The sequence below is a fragment of the Eufriesea mexicana genome, unplaced genomic scaffold (assembly GCF_001483705.2).
Source record: "Eufriesea mexicana isolate 0111107269 unplaced genomic scaffold, ASM148370v2 scaffold87, whole genome shotgun sequence".
Taxonomy (NCBI): domain Eukaryota; kingdom Metazoa; phylum Arthropoda; class Insecta; order Hymenoptera; family Apidae; genus Eufriesea; species Eufriesea mexicana.
The window spans coordinates 7,177-22,055 of record NW_016908248.1 but is presented as its reverse complement, the minus strand read 5'-3'; the positions used below and the strand labels follow the sequence as shown (position 1 = coordinate 22,055).

The 14,879-nt window shown below is 39.1% G+C and overlaps 2 protein-coding genes across 8 annotated transcripts in view; one reads left to right on the top strand and one right to left on the bottom strand.

Annotated features, from left to right (window-relative positions):
• The window catches only part of ssh (Protein phosphatase Slingshot), a 256,624-nt gene extending 254,086 nt beyond the window's left edge, over window positions 1-2,538 (top strand). For all 7 annotated transcript variants that reach the window (XM_017910247.1, XM_017910242.1, XM_017910244.1 and 4 more), the window contains one exon: window positions 139-2,538. In XM_017910247.1, the coding sequence (XP_017765736.1) occupies window positions 139-2,198 (2,060 nt within the window). In that variant the 3' untranslated portion in view covers window positions 2,199-2,538. The remainder of the gene's footprint in view (window positions 1-138) is intronic.
• Window positions 2,539-2,626: 88 nt separating this feature from the next.
• On the bottom strand, window positions 2,627-7,785 carry LOC108554848 (uncharacterized). Its single transcript, XM_083287415.1, is given in 2 exon segments — window positions 2,627-4,735; window positions 7,110-7,785. Coding segments are annotated over 2 exon segments (348 nt in total). The 5' UTR covers window positions 7,296-7,785; the 3' UTR covers window positions 2,627-4,573.
• Window positions 7,786-14,879: the final 7,094 nt, after the last annotated feature.

Here is a 14,879-nt window from a genome sequence, read left to right as displayed (position 1 = left end):
CTGAAACATTCGAAAATCTCGACCCATCAAACGTCGTGAAATTAATTATATTCTTGTAAACGAAATATTACACGGTAGAAAAGTATCATAAATTGAATGACATTGATAAGCTCAAGCGTGATCCATTTCTGGTTACAGTTCCTCTTTCGCAATCCCTCGAGAGCATTGACAAGGCAGGGAGCACGGAAGTGACCAGGGAAGACCTCCTCCGTTCCAGCAACCAGAAGGCTAGCATGCCGCAGGAAGCCAGGAACGTGCTGATGCCGTGCGGCAATGGACAATCTTACAGCGTGTCGCAGAACAAGATAGTCCATCTGCCAGGTCCCTTGCCTGACACGCCGAGCGTGAAGAACCGAGTTAGCAAGTTAGAGACGCAGCAGGGCCAGAGGAGGAAAGGGTTGGTACTGAACCTGACGAATCAGTTCGAAGCAGTGAGCAGCAAGCCATCTTCCCCGAGCTCTGACTCTGACGGGAAACCGTTGCCACAGAGTCCAGTCTCCAGTGTGAACGAGAATGGACTCGGTATGCAGCAGCCAACGTCAGAAGCGTTGACAGCGGTCTCCCTGAAGCAAAACGTGTGGGATCCCGGCGAGAAGCAATGCAAGAAGACGGAAATCGGTAGTAATAGTGAATGTCTAGTCTGGACTGCATCATCGTCCGATGCAACATGTACCAATTCGTGTAGTAACGCTAAGACTAACGGGGAAGTGAGTGCGGAGAGTGAGTGTGTCGCGATGACGACGACGACGACGACGACGACTGTGTACCCTGGCACGTTGCCGCGAAAGGCCAGGAAAGATGGGGATCCGTTTAGTACGCACGTGGATCGAGTGTTCGACCGCGAGGAAAGGCAAGGGGAGCCGGTCACGAGAGACTCTCCGAGCCGACAAAGCTCTTGGAGCAGTTACGACAGTGCCGTGGTCCTCGACAATAATTCGGTGCACAGTTCCTGGGCCACGCTACCGTCGAGAAACAGTTCCTGGGGCTCGTACGACATGCGGCCGTCGGATCTGCTCGGCTCCAGCGGCCTCTTTCCTTATGACAAGGAAGAAATACCCTGGCACCCGGGCACCGTGAAGCGTACCAAACAGAAACTCGAGGAAAACACCACCTCGGGGACCGTGAAACGCGTGTGCACGCAAACTTCCGACGCGGAAGAGAAGGACAGATTACCTGTGGAGGAAGAATCGTATAACCCGGTGCTCCTGCACCATACCGCCTCCCCAACGCCCCGAAGGAGGGACTCCTCGCCTAGCCACGAACACAATTTAAAGGTAGACCCTGCTAGAAATTCTCCGAGTCCTATCCGAGGAATCGACATCTCGCCAGCGTCGATTCGTCAAGTTGGAAGACTGTCGACGAGCGCCCCGGCGCCGTCTTCTCTGTCCTCAGACTCCGATCTTCCCTCGTCCTTGAGATCCTGCAGGTCGGAGAGCGAAACCTCAAGCCCGTGCGTGGTTAACACCACTCAATGTCCTTCGGTGAAGCATCACAAGATGGTCCTGGAGAACTTGAGCAACAAGTCGATATTCAACAAACGTTGTCTGTCCGTGGATGACTCGCCGGACACGGAGTGTCCCCGGAGTACCTCCGGTATCGTGAAGAATCTCAAGAAGGAGTTCGAGGCGAAGTCCACGAAGCTGGAGAAGAGTCCGGAGAACAGCTTCGAGAACGACTCGCCGATTTCGGTTGGTCGATCGAAAAGGGACGTAAAGATCAGAAGTTTACCCTCGTCGCCGGTGATCCCTCACAACGAGTCGAAAATTCAGGCCCCGTCCGAAACCAAAGAGAAAGAGAAGCCGAGCGTTACGACGGCGTCCACGCAGGATAGCTCGGAAGACCGGTCGGTCAGGGTCCTGGTTGGCAAGTACGAGGTGAAACCTGACTCGAGAAAGTCCTCGGAGATACAGCTGCGCGTGCACAAAGACAAGGATTGGGAGTCGATGGACTCGCAGCACACGGCCAATAAGTCGAAAGTGACTCCCGAGTATAGCAGAAGGTCCGCGCCGATCATGATCAACAATCACTCGTCGTCTCCTCTGTTCGCCGAAGCACCGGAAGCACCTGGCAGGCCACCAGTTCCCTCGGCCGGAGTTGTGGCAGCTAGTAAGAAACAGCAACAGCACGGCAGGACGCATCCTCTTGCCAGGCTGCAGGTCAGGCCTAGGCACAGCAGTCCGGTTTACAACACCATGTAAAAGGGAAACGTTTTGTGTTTGTTTCTCCCATTAAGTCGAATCTGAGCGCGCGTACCTGAATGCATGGGTATGTTGTCGTGGCCACGATGTGAAACTGTGTGATCTCTATTGATGCCAACGAGTCGAGGATCGTCCTCTTCGAGCTCGACGACAAATCGACGGGGACAGGATTTATATAGATTCGTTTCCCACCATCTTCGATGTACAATTTACTGTTCGCGAGAATGTCCTGTACTATGCTGTGCGACGATAAGACAGAGCACCCGTATTTTTTCGATGCTTCTTTAAACGGCAGAGTGTACAAGCTTCTCGCATTCGCGCGACAACGCGTCTGTCCTGTCGGAGAGAGCAAATTTATTTGCCAGCTTCTTGTGTTCGTTAGTCTTAGTATTTTGCTCGTGAAAATTTACGCGACTTCTATTATTTAATTTCCGTACGAGCGAGTATTAATTATTAGCGATGCCGAAGAGCAGCCCGAACAATCGCTTCTGATATGATGTTTTGCCCAAATTTAGCTAGAAATTAATGTAAATTGTATTATCATCGTCACACTATTTAACACTGTGTATTCGTCCAGCAGAGTATCATCGCGTGAAATATTTAATAAGCAGATAATAGGCAGTAGTTGATAAGCTATTTGCTGACTCGAATTAAAGAGAAATGGAAGGCGAGAACCGGCGAGTTTCTATGTCGTATCGATTTCAAGGGATATCGAAAAGATACAAGTGCCTTGTCCTACCGTCAACGACTGTGTATACATATTTGTAATAAGGCACGTTCAAGGTCCTTCAACGTTTTATGTTCCTTCTTCGTCAGACGTGTCTTGGCCTGCTCTTAATTAGTTCAATTATTTTTTAAGCTGGAAATGCAACAATTCTAGGAAAACGCGGAAACACTGTTATTCCTACGACGTATCGTCACCTATAGACCTAATGGGCTTGGAATCAAACGTGATGTGTTGTGTGCGGGGGTGTCGCGCAGAAGTTGGAGCCAGTGTTCGTGAACCGTGAACAAGATGGCGTCGGCTCGGTCAGGCTGTGAACGAAAGGTCCGGGCCCCGCGTATGTACTAAATATGCTCTGGCTCCTTCTTCTGTGCTGTTCGCGTTGTGATCACCGAGGCGTATGCGAGACAGAGATTCTATATAAAGAGACACCTCGGAACGACGACGTGTAACGTTAAGCTGTACTATTTAGTATTTTAGAGCAAACAAAATGTGATTAGGATGGTGCACAGTATGCGAGGAGACGAAAGTAGCGAAACCTCACTCTATCCTCCCGCCCTCTCCCCCCTGTAACAGTTGTTCCGAATCGTTCGAACGATTCGACCAGCTCGGCTCTCGTTCGACCAATCGTTATCGGTTCTTCTACTCTCTTTCTACTCACTTTGTATATTGCGTGTGAAGCATCGCCGCGTCACCCGAATTTCTTTCTTCTTTATCTCATTTTCGTTCTTCGAACCGACCTTCGTACCATCTTATATCCATCCTGTTTTCTTCTTTTTTTCCTTTTCTTCCTTTTTTTACTTTCTTTTTCTTTTTCCGTCTGTTTTATTCACCATTAACGATAATTGTCTGTCGAAGATTATACCGTAATTACAAGTTCAGAAAGTACAATGAGAAACACGGCTCGATATCAACGTTCGTCGTTCTTAGACATATCATCGGACCGTTTGTTCTTATTTGCATTCGCAAAGCCATGTCGACCAATTTTATACTACTATCCTGATATTGATGATGATGATGATGATAATGATAATGTTGATGTTGATGATGATGATGATGATGATGATGGTGGTGATGATGATGAATGCGAGGCTCGTTTTTTGATAAGATGCACCGCGACGACTGTGTGTGTAGAAATATATTTTATTACTGAGATAATTTTGCAAATAATTTCTCGTACGTTCATTCTAACCGCTGTTGTCTCTCGGACGAAAGATCCGAGGCGAGAAACGATCCTGAGAGCGAATGCTATCGAAATACTGTAACACGTTGAATTAGAATAAAAATGTTACATCGCCAATGCTGTGCTTTACGACTGAAACTAGGCACGAAACGGATTATATACGTTGCTTGTTTTCTTTTTCGAAAAGGAAATCGATTTTGTAAAGGCAATTATTTTAGATTTATTTATACGAAGCGGAAACGAACAGAGGGAGAGAATTCTTTTCATAAATTATCTCCGTGACGAAATTAATAAACAAATCTACACTGTGCGAATCGCTGTTTCTTAAGTCCACGTCAGAGCATGAAACGTTACAGCCACGATGCAAAAATCAAAACACTGATACACATTCGTGAAAAAGTTTAATTCTCGTACAAAACGATAGATCATCATCTGCACTTCGTTCCGAGCCAGATGTAAAATCGGCTGTCAACTCGGTTGAGCGTCAATCTCGAATATCCGCCTGCCAGCGCAGAACGCGAGCTGTGGTACCACGGATATGGTCCTCGTTTTCTTCGCGTGCTTCGGGTTCACCGGGCCGACGTCCAAGCTGTACGTTCCACCTCTTAAATTCCTGACCATCGCCAATGTCTAACGAAGAGACAATCGTCGTCGTCATCATCTGCGTAACGAGTATTGCGAGTGAACGAAATTCGAATGAGAATTATATACAGCGTGAGATCGCAAGTCGACCACTCTGAAGAGATTGGCATCTGTGCCGCCGCAAGCGATGAACATGTTTGACACGTATTTGCCACAGTAGAGCAGGGAAGAGTAGCTGTCGGGGTCCAAGGAAACGAGCAGTTTTCCGCTACCATAGTCCCACAGTTGGATGGGGTTCTCTCTTTGCCACGAGCACGACAGAATCTGTTCGCAGTAGCTGTTTGTTAAGGAAAACACGGCAACGTCTGATTCCTAAGCGGAACGTTAGGATGTGTAGTGTATTCTTTTAATAATTTGTAAAGTTTCTTCCTACACGATGTTTTTATTTTATTCGAATACCTTTCATTTAGATGGTAGATAAGGAGGATAAGAGTTACGTGCGAGATCGATGCATGATGACGTTTTAATCCTTGTAGGGTGATGATTATTGGGTCAATTTGACTCGACGCATAGAATAAAAAGAAATTCAGACTGAACTTTGATTTTATTTGATATGTTGCCGTTTTTTTTTTTATTTTTTTTATTTTTTTTTTTTATGTAAACTTTGCTGAAATTTAATAATTCTTTTGGCTCAAGATATATTTTTCCTTTTGCGTTTAATGAGATTCTATATTTTTAATTCGGCATTTTTGCAAGCTGCATCAATGATGCGTGATTTACAACAACATTGATGCAACTTATGGATAAAGTAGCGACCAAAGGCTGATGTGTCTGTGACACTAGATTCGTTTCTAAATTATTTATCAAGAAATATTTGTATATTTTTGTTTTTGGCAGACTCGTGATATATGATTTTTGTAAACTGGAGAGAGACTATAGCTGCTTTATAGATGCCATGCTACTGCCAAACGTAATTGCACTCTTTATGTAGAAATATGAATTTCGGTTGAATAAATCATTCTTTCTTTTTCCTCGTTCACCTGCGCATAGAACTTAAAAAATGATCTGTGAAAAATAAATTGATAACACAAAATTACAGTACCGTAAGATTAATTCGAGTGTTGATGGAAATGTGAAAATAAATTAACTAATATAAAGTTTAAATATAGTTAATCATATATATTTTTATATGCAAAATAATGGAAAAAAGTCGATTTATATACAGCAACTTAATGTTGTCATTAAAAAAAAAAAAAAAAATATGCAAATTCTCAAAAGATATATACTGCCCCCTTTAAACATTTCTCCATTTTTACTTGGAATGAAGCTATAGAATCATTCTTCTAAAAAAAGGAAAAAAACTAATTTATAAAACACAATTTAAATTTTATAAAAAAAAAAAAAAAAAAAAAATATGCAAATTCTCAAAAGATATATACTGCCCCCTTTAAACATTTCTCCATTTTTACTTGGAATGAAGCTATAGAATCATTCTTCTAGTTATTAGAATCATCTTCCTACATTAAATAATCATTTTCTTTTTATTATACTTAGGGAGTAGTTCACTGGGAACAGACAACCTTAACCTTTTTCAAAGAGTCAATGGTTATTGAGTAATAATAATAATTAATTAATAATTTCTTTTTTTCTAATGAAATAATATTCTCTTCTGATATTTTCCATGTGTATGGAAATAAAAAGAAAAGAAATTATTATAGCTATTCCTACATTTCCATTTTCTAATTATCAGAACGTTACAACTTACATTTGAATTCATTTAATTGCAAGTTTCAATTTCATTTTGCATCGAGCAAGGATGCATATGTTACAAGTGAATTTAAAGCCATCAATTGTATTTATGATAATCGTATTTGTCTCGTTCAGTTATTATTACTTCCCAAAAAATTGATGGTTTCGTTAAAAAGATGAAAAAATACTATTAACGTTCGAGAAAATAATTATAAAATAAATTTTCACTAAATTTTCACTATTTTCAATAAATTTTCTTACTTATTCCTTGTAATCTTGGATCCTCGGCTGTTATAGTAGTCTATTCCCAGTGAACCACTCGTTACATCGACTATGCAAATTTCACAAAGTTCATCGCATAAATAAAAGCATTACTATCCAACAGGAACTATTTATATTCGCATGAGAATATTTCGCTCTACCATCGATATAAACGACGTTAATCGAATCAAATTGGCCCACCGTTTACCACGCGAGAATTAACCATTGTATAATGTGAATTGTCCAGTGTCGCGTACCATCTCCGATTTAGTGGAGAAATTCGTGTTACGTGGACGAAAAGCGTATCGAGCAGGTGCGTCGTTTCAGGACCAGAATGTTATTTGCAAAATTGACTCCTACGTTTTTATACACTTGCAGCGTGAATAGAAAGCGTTAAGGTGGAAGCATTGACTTTGAATTATGGATTGCTGATGTCGAGCCCATCGCCGCACATATGCACACCCGATATGCGCCTGAGCGCGTACGGTTGCCTCGTGTCCCAGAACTGAATGGTGTTATCCCAACCGCCACTGATCAGCTCGTGTGCCGATTTCGGGTTGAAACACGCGCTGAACACTCTAGACTTATGACCGTCCATAACTTCCAATGACTCGCTAGAATAAATGAAAGAGAAGAATAAATAAATAAATGAGAAGAGACAGAGAAGAGAGAGAATATTTGTATGTTGAGATTATATCGTGGTTAAAAGAGGTCGCTGTAAGTGGAAAGATAAGAGTGCAAAAGGAGGTTATTACCGAATCGAAGCATTCTATGCTGGATTGTTGCGAGTATATTGTACGAATCGTGAGACGACCGCAAGCTGCAAGCCATTCTAAATTACTGTTAGCGAAAGTACGCGATTTGTATATAGATGGAAGCGAATGTTGCTATTTGCCGCGTGGCGGACAAAGTTACGTTTAAGATGGCCGTCGGTAGTTCCGTTTGTAAGCGACGCGGTGGCGCCACCGTAAACAGAGAACGCAAATAGAAGTATCATGAGCAATACCGCCTATGTTATGGGCCTCCCTGCATCGTTTCCTTCATCCTAAACGTGTAACTCTTACGTGCCTTCGCGACGAATTTAGCAATTTCGACCGTTATATGTACATACAAGTGTCCTCTGCTACGTCTGAGTGCTGTAACGGGATCTCCGGTATTTCGATTAATAGCGAGACTTTTCCGCGTGATGGAATTTTCGGACAGAGGGGCGCTCGTCTTTCCTTATAGCGATTATTTTATACTGCAAATGAGGATGATATCGATGACAATAGCAAAGGATAAGATGTAATGTAAATTTACGTGGGCAACACTGAAAGTTCTCGCAAAATGGCATTAGTTGTCTACGTATTTATCCTTGTCTCGGAGTTTACGAAAGTGAACGAAGATCATGCGGGGAAATATGATGGGTCAGTTTGTGTCAATTTTCTGATAATGTTGCATAGTATAAGAGATAAGAGAGAGTACTTTAATACGATTGGACAAGGAAACGACTCGTTGAATACCAAAGATATAAGAGTCCTGTATGGGTAGGTGATAAACACGCGAAATTGTATAAAGGAACCGAAAAATTAATGTCCTTAACGCTAGAACTACCGATCACGTATATTTAAATAATAATAATAGACGGATAATAAGAAGTTAACGATGGGATTTATTTGTTCACTGTGAAATAAAGTATATATATTTTAATAAAAATCAATATTCATTTTGTCAGAAGCAATCGTAGAAAAAGAAACAACTCTGGAAGCGGCCATTTTGTCTGATTCGGTAGTTCTAGGGTTAACAAAGAAACTAACGTTGCGACAATCTATATATTTGAAATTTTTCAGAGCATGGCAAAGACACGTGTTTAATTCGAAAATCCAATAAAAAAAATGATTCCAAAAATACAGAACAGACTGTATACCGAATTTTTAAATTGCTCCCTTGTGAAAACTGAAAAATGTCGCTTATCATATTTTTCCCCTATGATCTCTAAATTGTATCAAGAGACACTCGATATTTGCAGTACAAAGAATAATTTCTCGTTATTCCTGTTCAGAGTAATAAAGAATCGAGAATTTATTTCGAATCTAGAATTTATTTCCCGATTGTGGAAAATGGAATTGCATCGTCGAGATTTTCGAACAACAATTCCTTGCGAGTTTAAATCCTAATTGACGAAATTGATATGTAATAGACGATTTTAAGATAGATGACAGTTTCCAAAAATCACCACGATATTAGAAATCATTATATATTCTTGTTGAAATAGTACAATGATTATTCCCACCAAATAAACGAATATATAAAAGTTTAAGGCGAATATTTTGGAGAGTATGGAAATTAAAGGTTTATACAGGATTTTGTATATGTCTTTGCAGAAACTTTCGGTATGACCTACGTAATATATTTTTTAATCACCTATGGATCTCACATTTTTTCTACTGCTACATCGCTCAAATTTTTCAATACGATTAACCGTACGATTTAATACAATTTTTAATGCAATTTCCGTTGCGTGGCTCACGTGGATAAATAAAGAAACCTGATAAAGAGAATTTTCAATCGTACGAATATGTACGAATAAGTACATTCTTCTGACTCAATATCGAAATGCAATAAGACGAAATAAAATAGCTGAACGTATAAACAATTTACCTCAAGAGTTTCTGTTCTTGTAGTGAAATATTGTAATTTAACTCTTCTATCAGTTTGCAAGGTTCTACTGAAAATTTGATATTCTACTTGTACACGAAACATGGCAGAAGATTCAAAGACTGACTACAGTACACTGTAATGACCAATGACTTTTTAATTATATTTGGCTCGCAGTCAATTCACGCGGACATATTATAAGAAAATTTGCATAAGTTTCATGTCATAGTTATAAATGAGAGAAATAAATATTCGTAACGTTGATAAGAGTTTCTTAATAAATAACTGTTTTAACGCACATTCTATCGAGGCAAAAGGAGGCGGCGAAATACGAAGAATTACGAAACAAATAAAGTAAGACGTCAAGATATATCAAGCTTCGCTTCAATAAATAAATTTAAATAAAAAAGGCAAACGAGAATCACTGTCTTTTTATCTCGGCAAATATTCAACGTTATTCTTTTATTTACATATTGGCATTTGTATAATTTTCCTGAAAGAATTATTTGCTTCGACAGATTGCTTATCTAAGCAAATGTTCAACATCATTTTCTTATGTACATATATCATTTGATATAATATATTATGTATATTTTTTTTATATTATTCTTTTATTTTATATATTATATATAAATAATGCTTGACATACATTTTCCATATAATTGACCATCTGTTTATCCAGTCATACAGGATCCAGTTATGAAGATGTCTACTGTACATTGCAAATATCCTTAAGAGGAAATACCTTCGAGATTTAACATTTTTGCGAATTTTGTATCTGCTACATTTCAATTTTTATTTTTTGGAAATGTTTTCATACTTGGTATCGTAAATTTTCTCTTCTATTTTGTATTTCGTAATACATATAAGACATAATATCAATTTTATATTATAGTAACGAAGAAAAGAAAATATTCGGATAATAAAATATTAAAAGATTGACATGGAATATTATAAATATACATACAGTGATGCACATAAATAATATTTGTAGCCCATCATAGTATATTTCAAATAACTTTCTTCGTTGTTAAGATACAAATATTTTAATTTCGATACACGACGAATTTTTATGGCACGAATACTTTTGCAATATTAATTATGCCACAATTTAATTCTCATTTCACTTTGCTGAATTTTTATTTTGCCAGATTACAACAATATCTCCTCAATCACCCGATACCAAAAATTTGATGACGACTCTGTAACAACTTATTTTCATTCTCCTTTATATTACACTAAAGTTTCATTTTTCAATTAGGTTTATATTGATCGACAAGAATTCATAAATTCGTAGCTTCAAAAAAATAGCAATCGTTTGAAGATGATCATTGGCGTAGCACGAATACTTTTATGAGGATTCTGTAATTTAATTTAATTTTAATTTCTGGTTACATTAGGCTTAATTTTTACTTTGCAAACGAGTTTATATCACTGAAATGCTCAGTCAATACGATCCACATTCCCATGGACAACAATTTCAAGAGCTGTAAGTCACAAAAATATAGGAATCGTTCGAGATATCAGCGATTAAAGAGACACAAATATTCCTCTGTCTCACTGTACGTGTACTCCTATGGTAATAATGGATCTACTATAACTTGTTACATAAATTGCTCCAATGTTTCCTAGAGTACTCGTGAAATTGCTATTTAAACGAATGTTTCAGATTGGATTGAACCTGCACCAAGGGGAACACCGTATCATCAAACGTGACCTAATAGATAGACAACCAAAGTTGAGAAATCCAGCTACTCGATATTCTAAAGAGAGTCTTAACCCTTTGTACTCGGAAATTTCTTTGTGACAGAGAAATACCATTTCGAAAATCTTTGAACTATCCTCAAATGGCGACCGAGACTCGCTTCTAGAGTGCAAAGCGTTTTAAACGACGACTGAAGTGTCTGCGACTGCAAACGACGTCAGAATAAATCTAGGAATTCGTTGGTAATCGTCTCGGAAGTCATTGTCGACCGAACAAAGCTGATGTTAAATCTACTCGGTAAATCATGCTAGCCGTAGATAATCGTCCGTGTTGTATAACGCTCTGATGTACGGCTACAAATTCTGACAGAGCGTCTAGCCGAGGAATAGTGACTGTACGAACCATTCTTCGTTGAGTAGTCCCGTGTGCTTGCAAGCTGTGGACCAGTCGTATTGTTATAAAATACCGTTGGTATTTTAGATGCTGCTGTATTTTTCAATGGAACCGAAATGTTTGACAGAGACTCGACACGAAGCGAGATGCGATAGGAAAGCAACGCGATTACGCTATCTGTTTAACTAGGAAATCTGCAGTGGACACCTGGTGCGAGTTTATTCGATTCGAAACGACCCTGAGCGGTTAGTCTTGATCAGAAATGGGCTACAATCATGCTTAACGAGATCAAGGTGACTTTGAAGTCTTCGGAACGCTGCACTCTAGAACGATGTTCTAGAAGATGTAGATCTCTTCGAGCAAATTGACTTTGATCTGAAACATTTGAACGGTTAATGGAGACGGCCGTATGCAACTCTTTAGCGCCATTGGTCAAATATAGAATTCCATAGCGTGCCATCTGCCTGCAAGATCGATTCGTGCGTTGTGTTTGAGTTATCGAGGTAGAGATTATAGGCAACCATGGCAATAATGTTCGAAGATGTTTCGATAATAATAAAAGCTGCGTGAAATAATTTTTCATGCAATTTGATTTATTCGTAGTGGACGTGTTTGTGATATTGAATTCTAAATTATAAGCAAGGAAGGTAATCGAGTTGAAAAGTACTTTAATAATCGCATACCTTGTGTGAGATAGCACTTTTCATCATTTGATTTATATGTCATTTAAGTTGTTAAATTTTAAATCATAATCGATCAAGAAGATATTAATGTCAGTGATAGCAAAGTGTGAAATAGGTTTCCTTGTTTGAGAACGAAAGATATTTTAATGATGAGAAATTTCGTATTATTATACTTTCCAGAACACAAAGCCGTAATTTAGAAGCTGTAGCCGTACGAAGCCCTAAGTAGCCGATGCCTACTTCCCTCGAACGTACAGTAGCTTCATCGGAGACGTAGACTTGCGTAATAGACATCAAAATCATCGTCCAGTAGATCTTATATTTTATATGTATAATATGTATATGTTTTCATGGACACTTTTATACTAATTATAAGAAATTCTTCTAAATCGCTTGTAATTTGAAAATTTCATTATTCAACACGCAAATACGAATGACTTCTTGATACAAAGTTGTTAAAAAATGAACCGCCAACTAACTTTCAACAGTAGGATGAATCTTCCAACGTCTTTACTTTTTGTATAATACTTCATTTTAGCAAAAAATGAAGGGGAAATAAAAATATTTTGACGAACATATACGTATCATGAAACTTTATCCTATAAAGAGTCGAATGCAGTTTTAGTTTACAAAACAGGTATAAATTATCGAATGTGTTATTGATAATAAATTAATATTGATAATAACAAATTGTTTACAATGAAAAATTTATGATAAAATTGAAAAATTAATAAAATATTGGCTATTACTTAAACTTATAATATAATTATGTCAGAATGTACCGATAATTTACAAAAAGTTTGTAAATTATGACACTTATTGTAAATAATAAATTAATATTGTTAAGGACAAATTGTCTGCAATGTATGTTTATAATAAGAGCGAAAAAATTAATAAATTACCAGTTATTACTTGTACTTATAACTTACGTATGTGAAAATGTACTTATAATTTGCAAAATAGTTTATAAATTATCAAATATATTGTTAATAACAAATTAATATTGTTATTAACAAATTCCTCGCAACGTATATTTACAATATGAGTGAAAAAACTATTATATTATTGGTTATTAGAACGGAAAAATAATAATTAATGGAATCGGTAAATTTCGGAAATTTCCGCCGATCTTCGGCCGGCCGTCGGTATATAAGGGGCCCGCCGCGAGACTCGAGACAGTTGTCGGTTCGATTTTGAAAGCGTCGCGTCTAAATTATCTCGGTGGGGAAGGGGTTCCGAAAGTGAGGTTGTTGTTGTCGGTGATCGTTGACTAGACCTTTGGCTAGTCGATAGCCACTGTACACTACACCCACACCCCAACCTCTTAAATAATTTGATAATAATTCTTTCTTTCAGGTACTAATTATTTTTTGTTTCAGGTTTTAATTATCTTTCTTTTTTCAGATTCTATTTCTTTTATTCTAGATTTCATTGTTTATACATACGAGTATTTTGTACAATATTCGAATGCTTCGTCGTTGGTTTATTTGCATATCATCGTTGGCTAGATCAATGGCTATACAGTGACCATTGTCCACTCTCTTAAATAATTTAATAATAATTCTTTCTTTCAGGTTTTAATTATCTTTCTTCTTTCAGGTTCTAATTATTTTTCTTCCAGATTTTATTTCTCTCATTCTATTTGTCTTTGTTTCAGCATTCGAGTATTTCGTACAATATTCGAATGCTTCGTCGTTGGTTTACTTATGTCTCATCGTTGGCTAAATCTTTCCGTTCACTAATTTTACGACTTCCGTTCGATTTGTTTTCGTTAGAGCGCTCGAGTATTTCGTATAATACTCGAGCGCTTCTTCGTTGGTATGTTTATATTTCACCGTGGGAATGTTTCTGTCTTGTAGTTAAGTTGCTCAGGTCTCGTCGTTGGCTTGCTTGTTCCATTTGGTTATTAACCTTCATGGATTCCGTTCCTTTCGCTTTCGTTTCCTTTCCTCGTACTAATCCGTTTCCTTTCAGGTACATATTAACAATAATATATTCTGTTTTAGCTTTTAGGTTTCTAAAGATTCTCGAGTTTCCTTAAGACCTCATTTGTGACGCATCAATGAGCGACGCGGGATGCGTGCGTCTACCTTTAAGTAGTCATAAGATAGACTGCTAGGCTAAGTCACATGTGCGCGCTGTCTGTACAAAGGTAAGCTACCTAACTTGAAGCGAATGTATCCATTATATATTCGTTCTTTCTCATCTCTCTCGTTCACCGATCTAGAACGTAATCGTTCTCGCGATAATCACGATCTTTCGCAAGTACTGACTAGTCTACGCGACGTGCTCTCATGTACTCGACAATTGCATGCTTCGTAAGTCATCCTCGCGACTCGTGTCCGACACTCATCCTCGCCACTGCCACTCTTGCCATGCATCGGTTCTAGGGCGGTCGCGGGTTGGGGGGCATCTGGAATCAATTCGAGGGTCTGTCGGCCTTAGTCGTCCTTGGCACCAGCGCGTGCACGACCGGGGTATGGGTCCTATAGCCGTTGACACTGCATAACGGCCTGCGGTCAGTCCCCATGGGATGATTAATTTCTCCCCCATGTGGCAGGGGCTGGCGTGACCGGTTATAAGGCCTCGCTAGGGGCCCTCGGCTTGGTTTTGGGTGTTTTTCTGGCTCGTTGATTGCCCTCGTTCGCGAGTAAGTCATGGCAGAGTCTGTGGTGGCTGGGTGGGCTAGGTCCGATAGCGAGGGTGCCGAGGTATGAAGTTGTCTTGTACAGGAGAGTACGTCGTGTCGGTTAGTCGGTCTTTC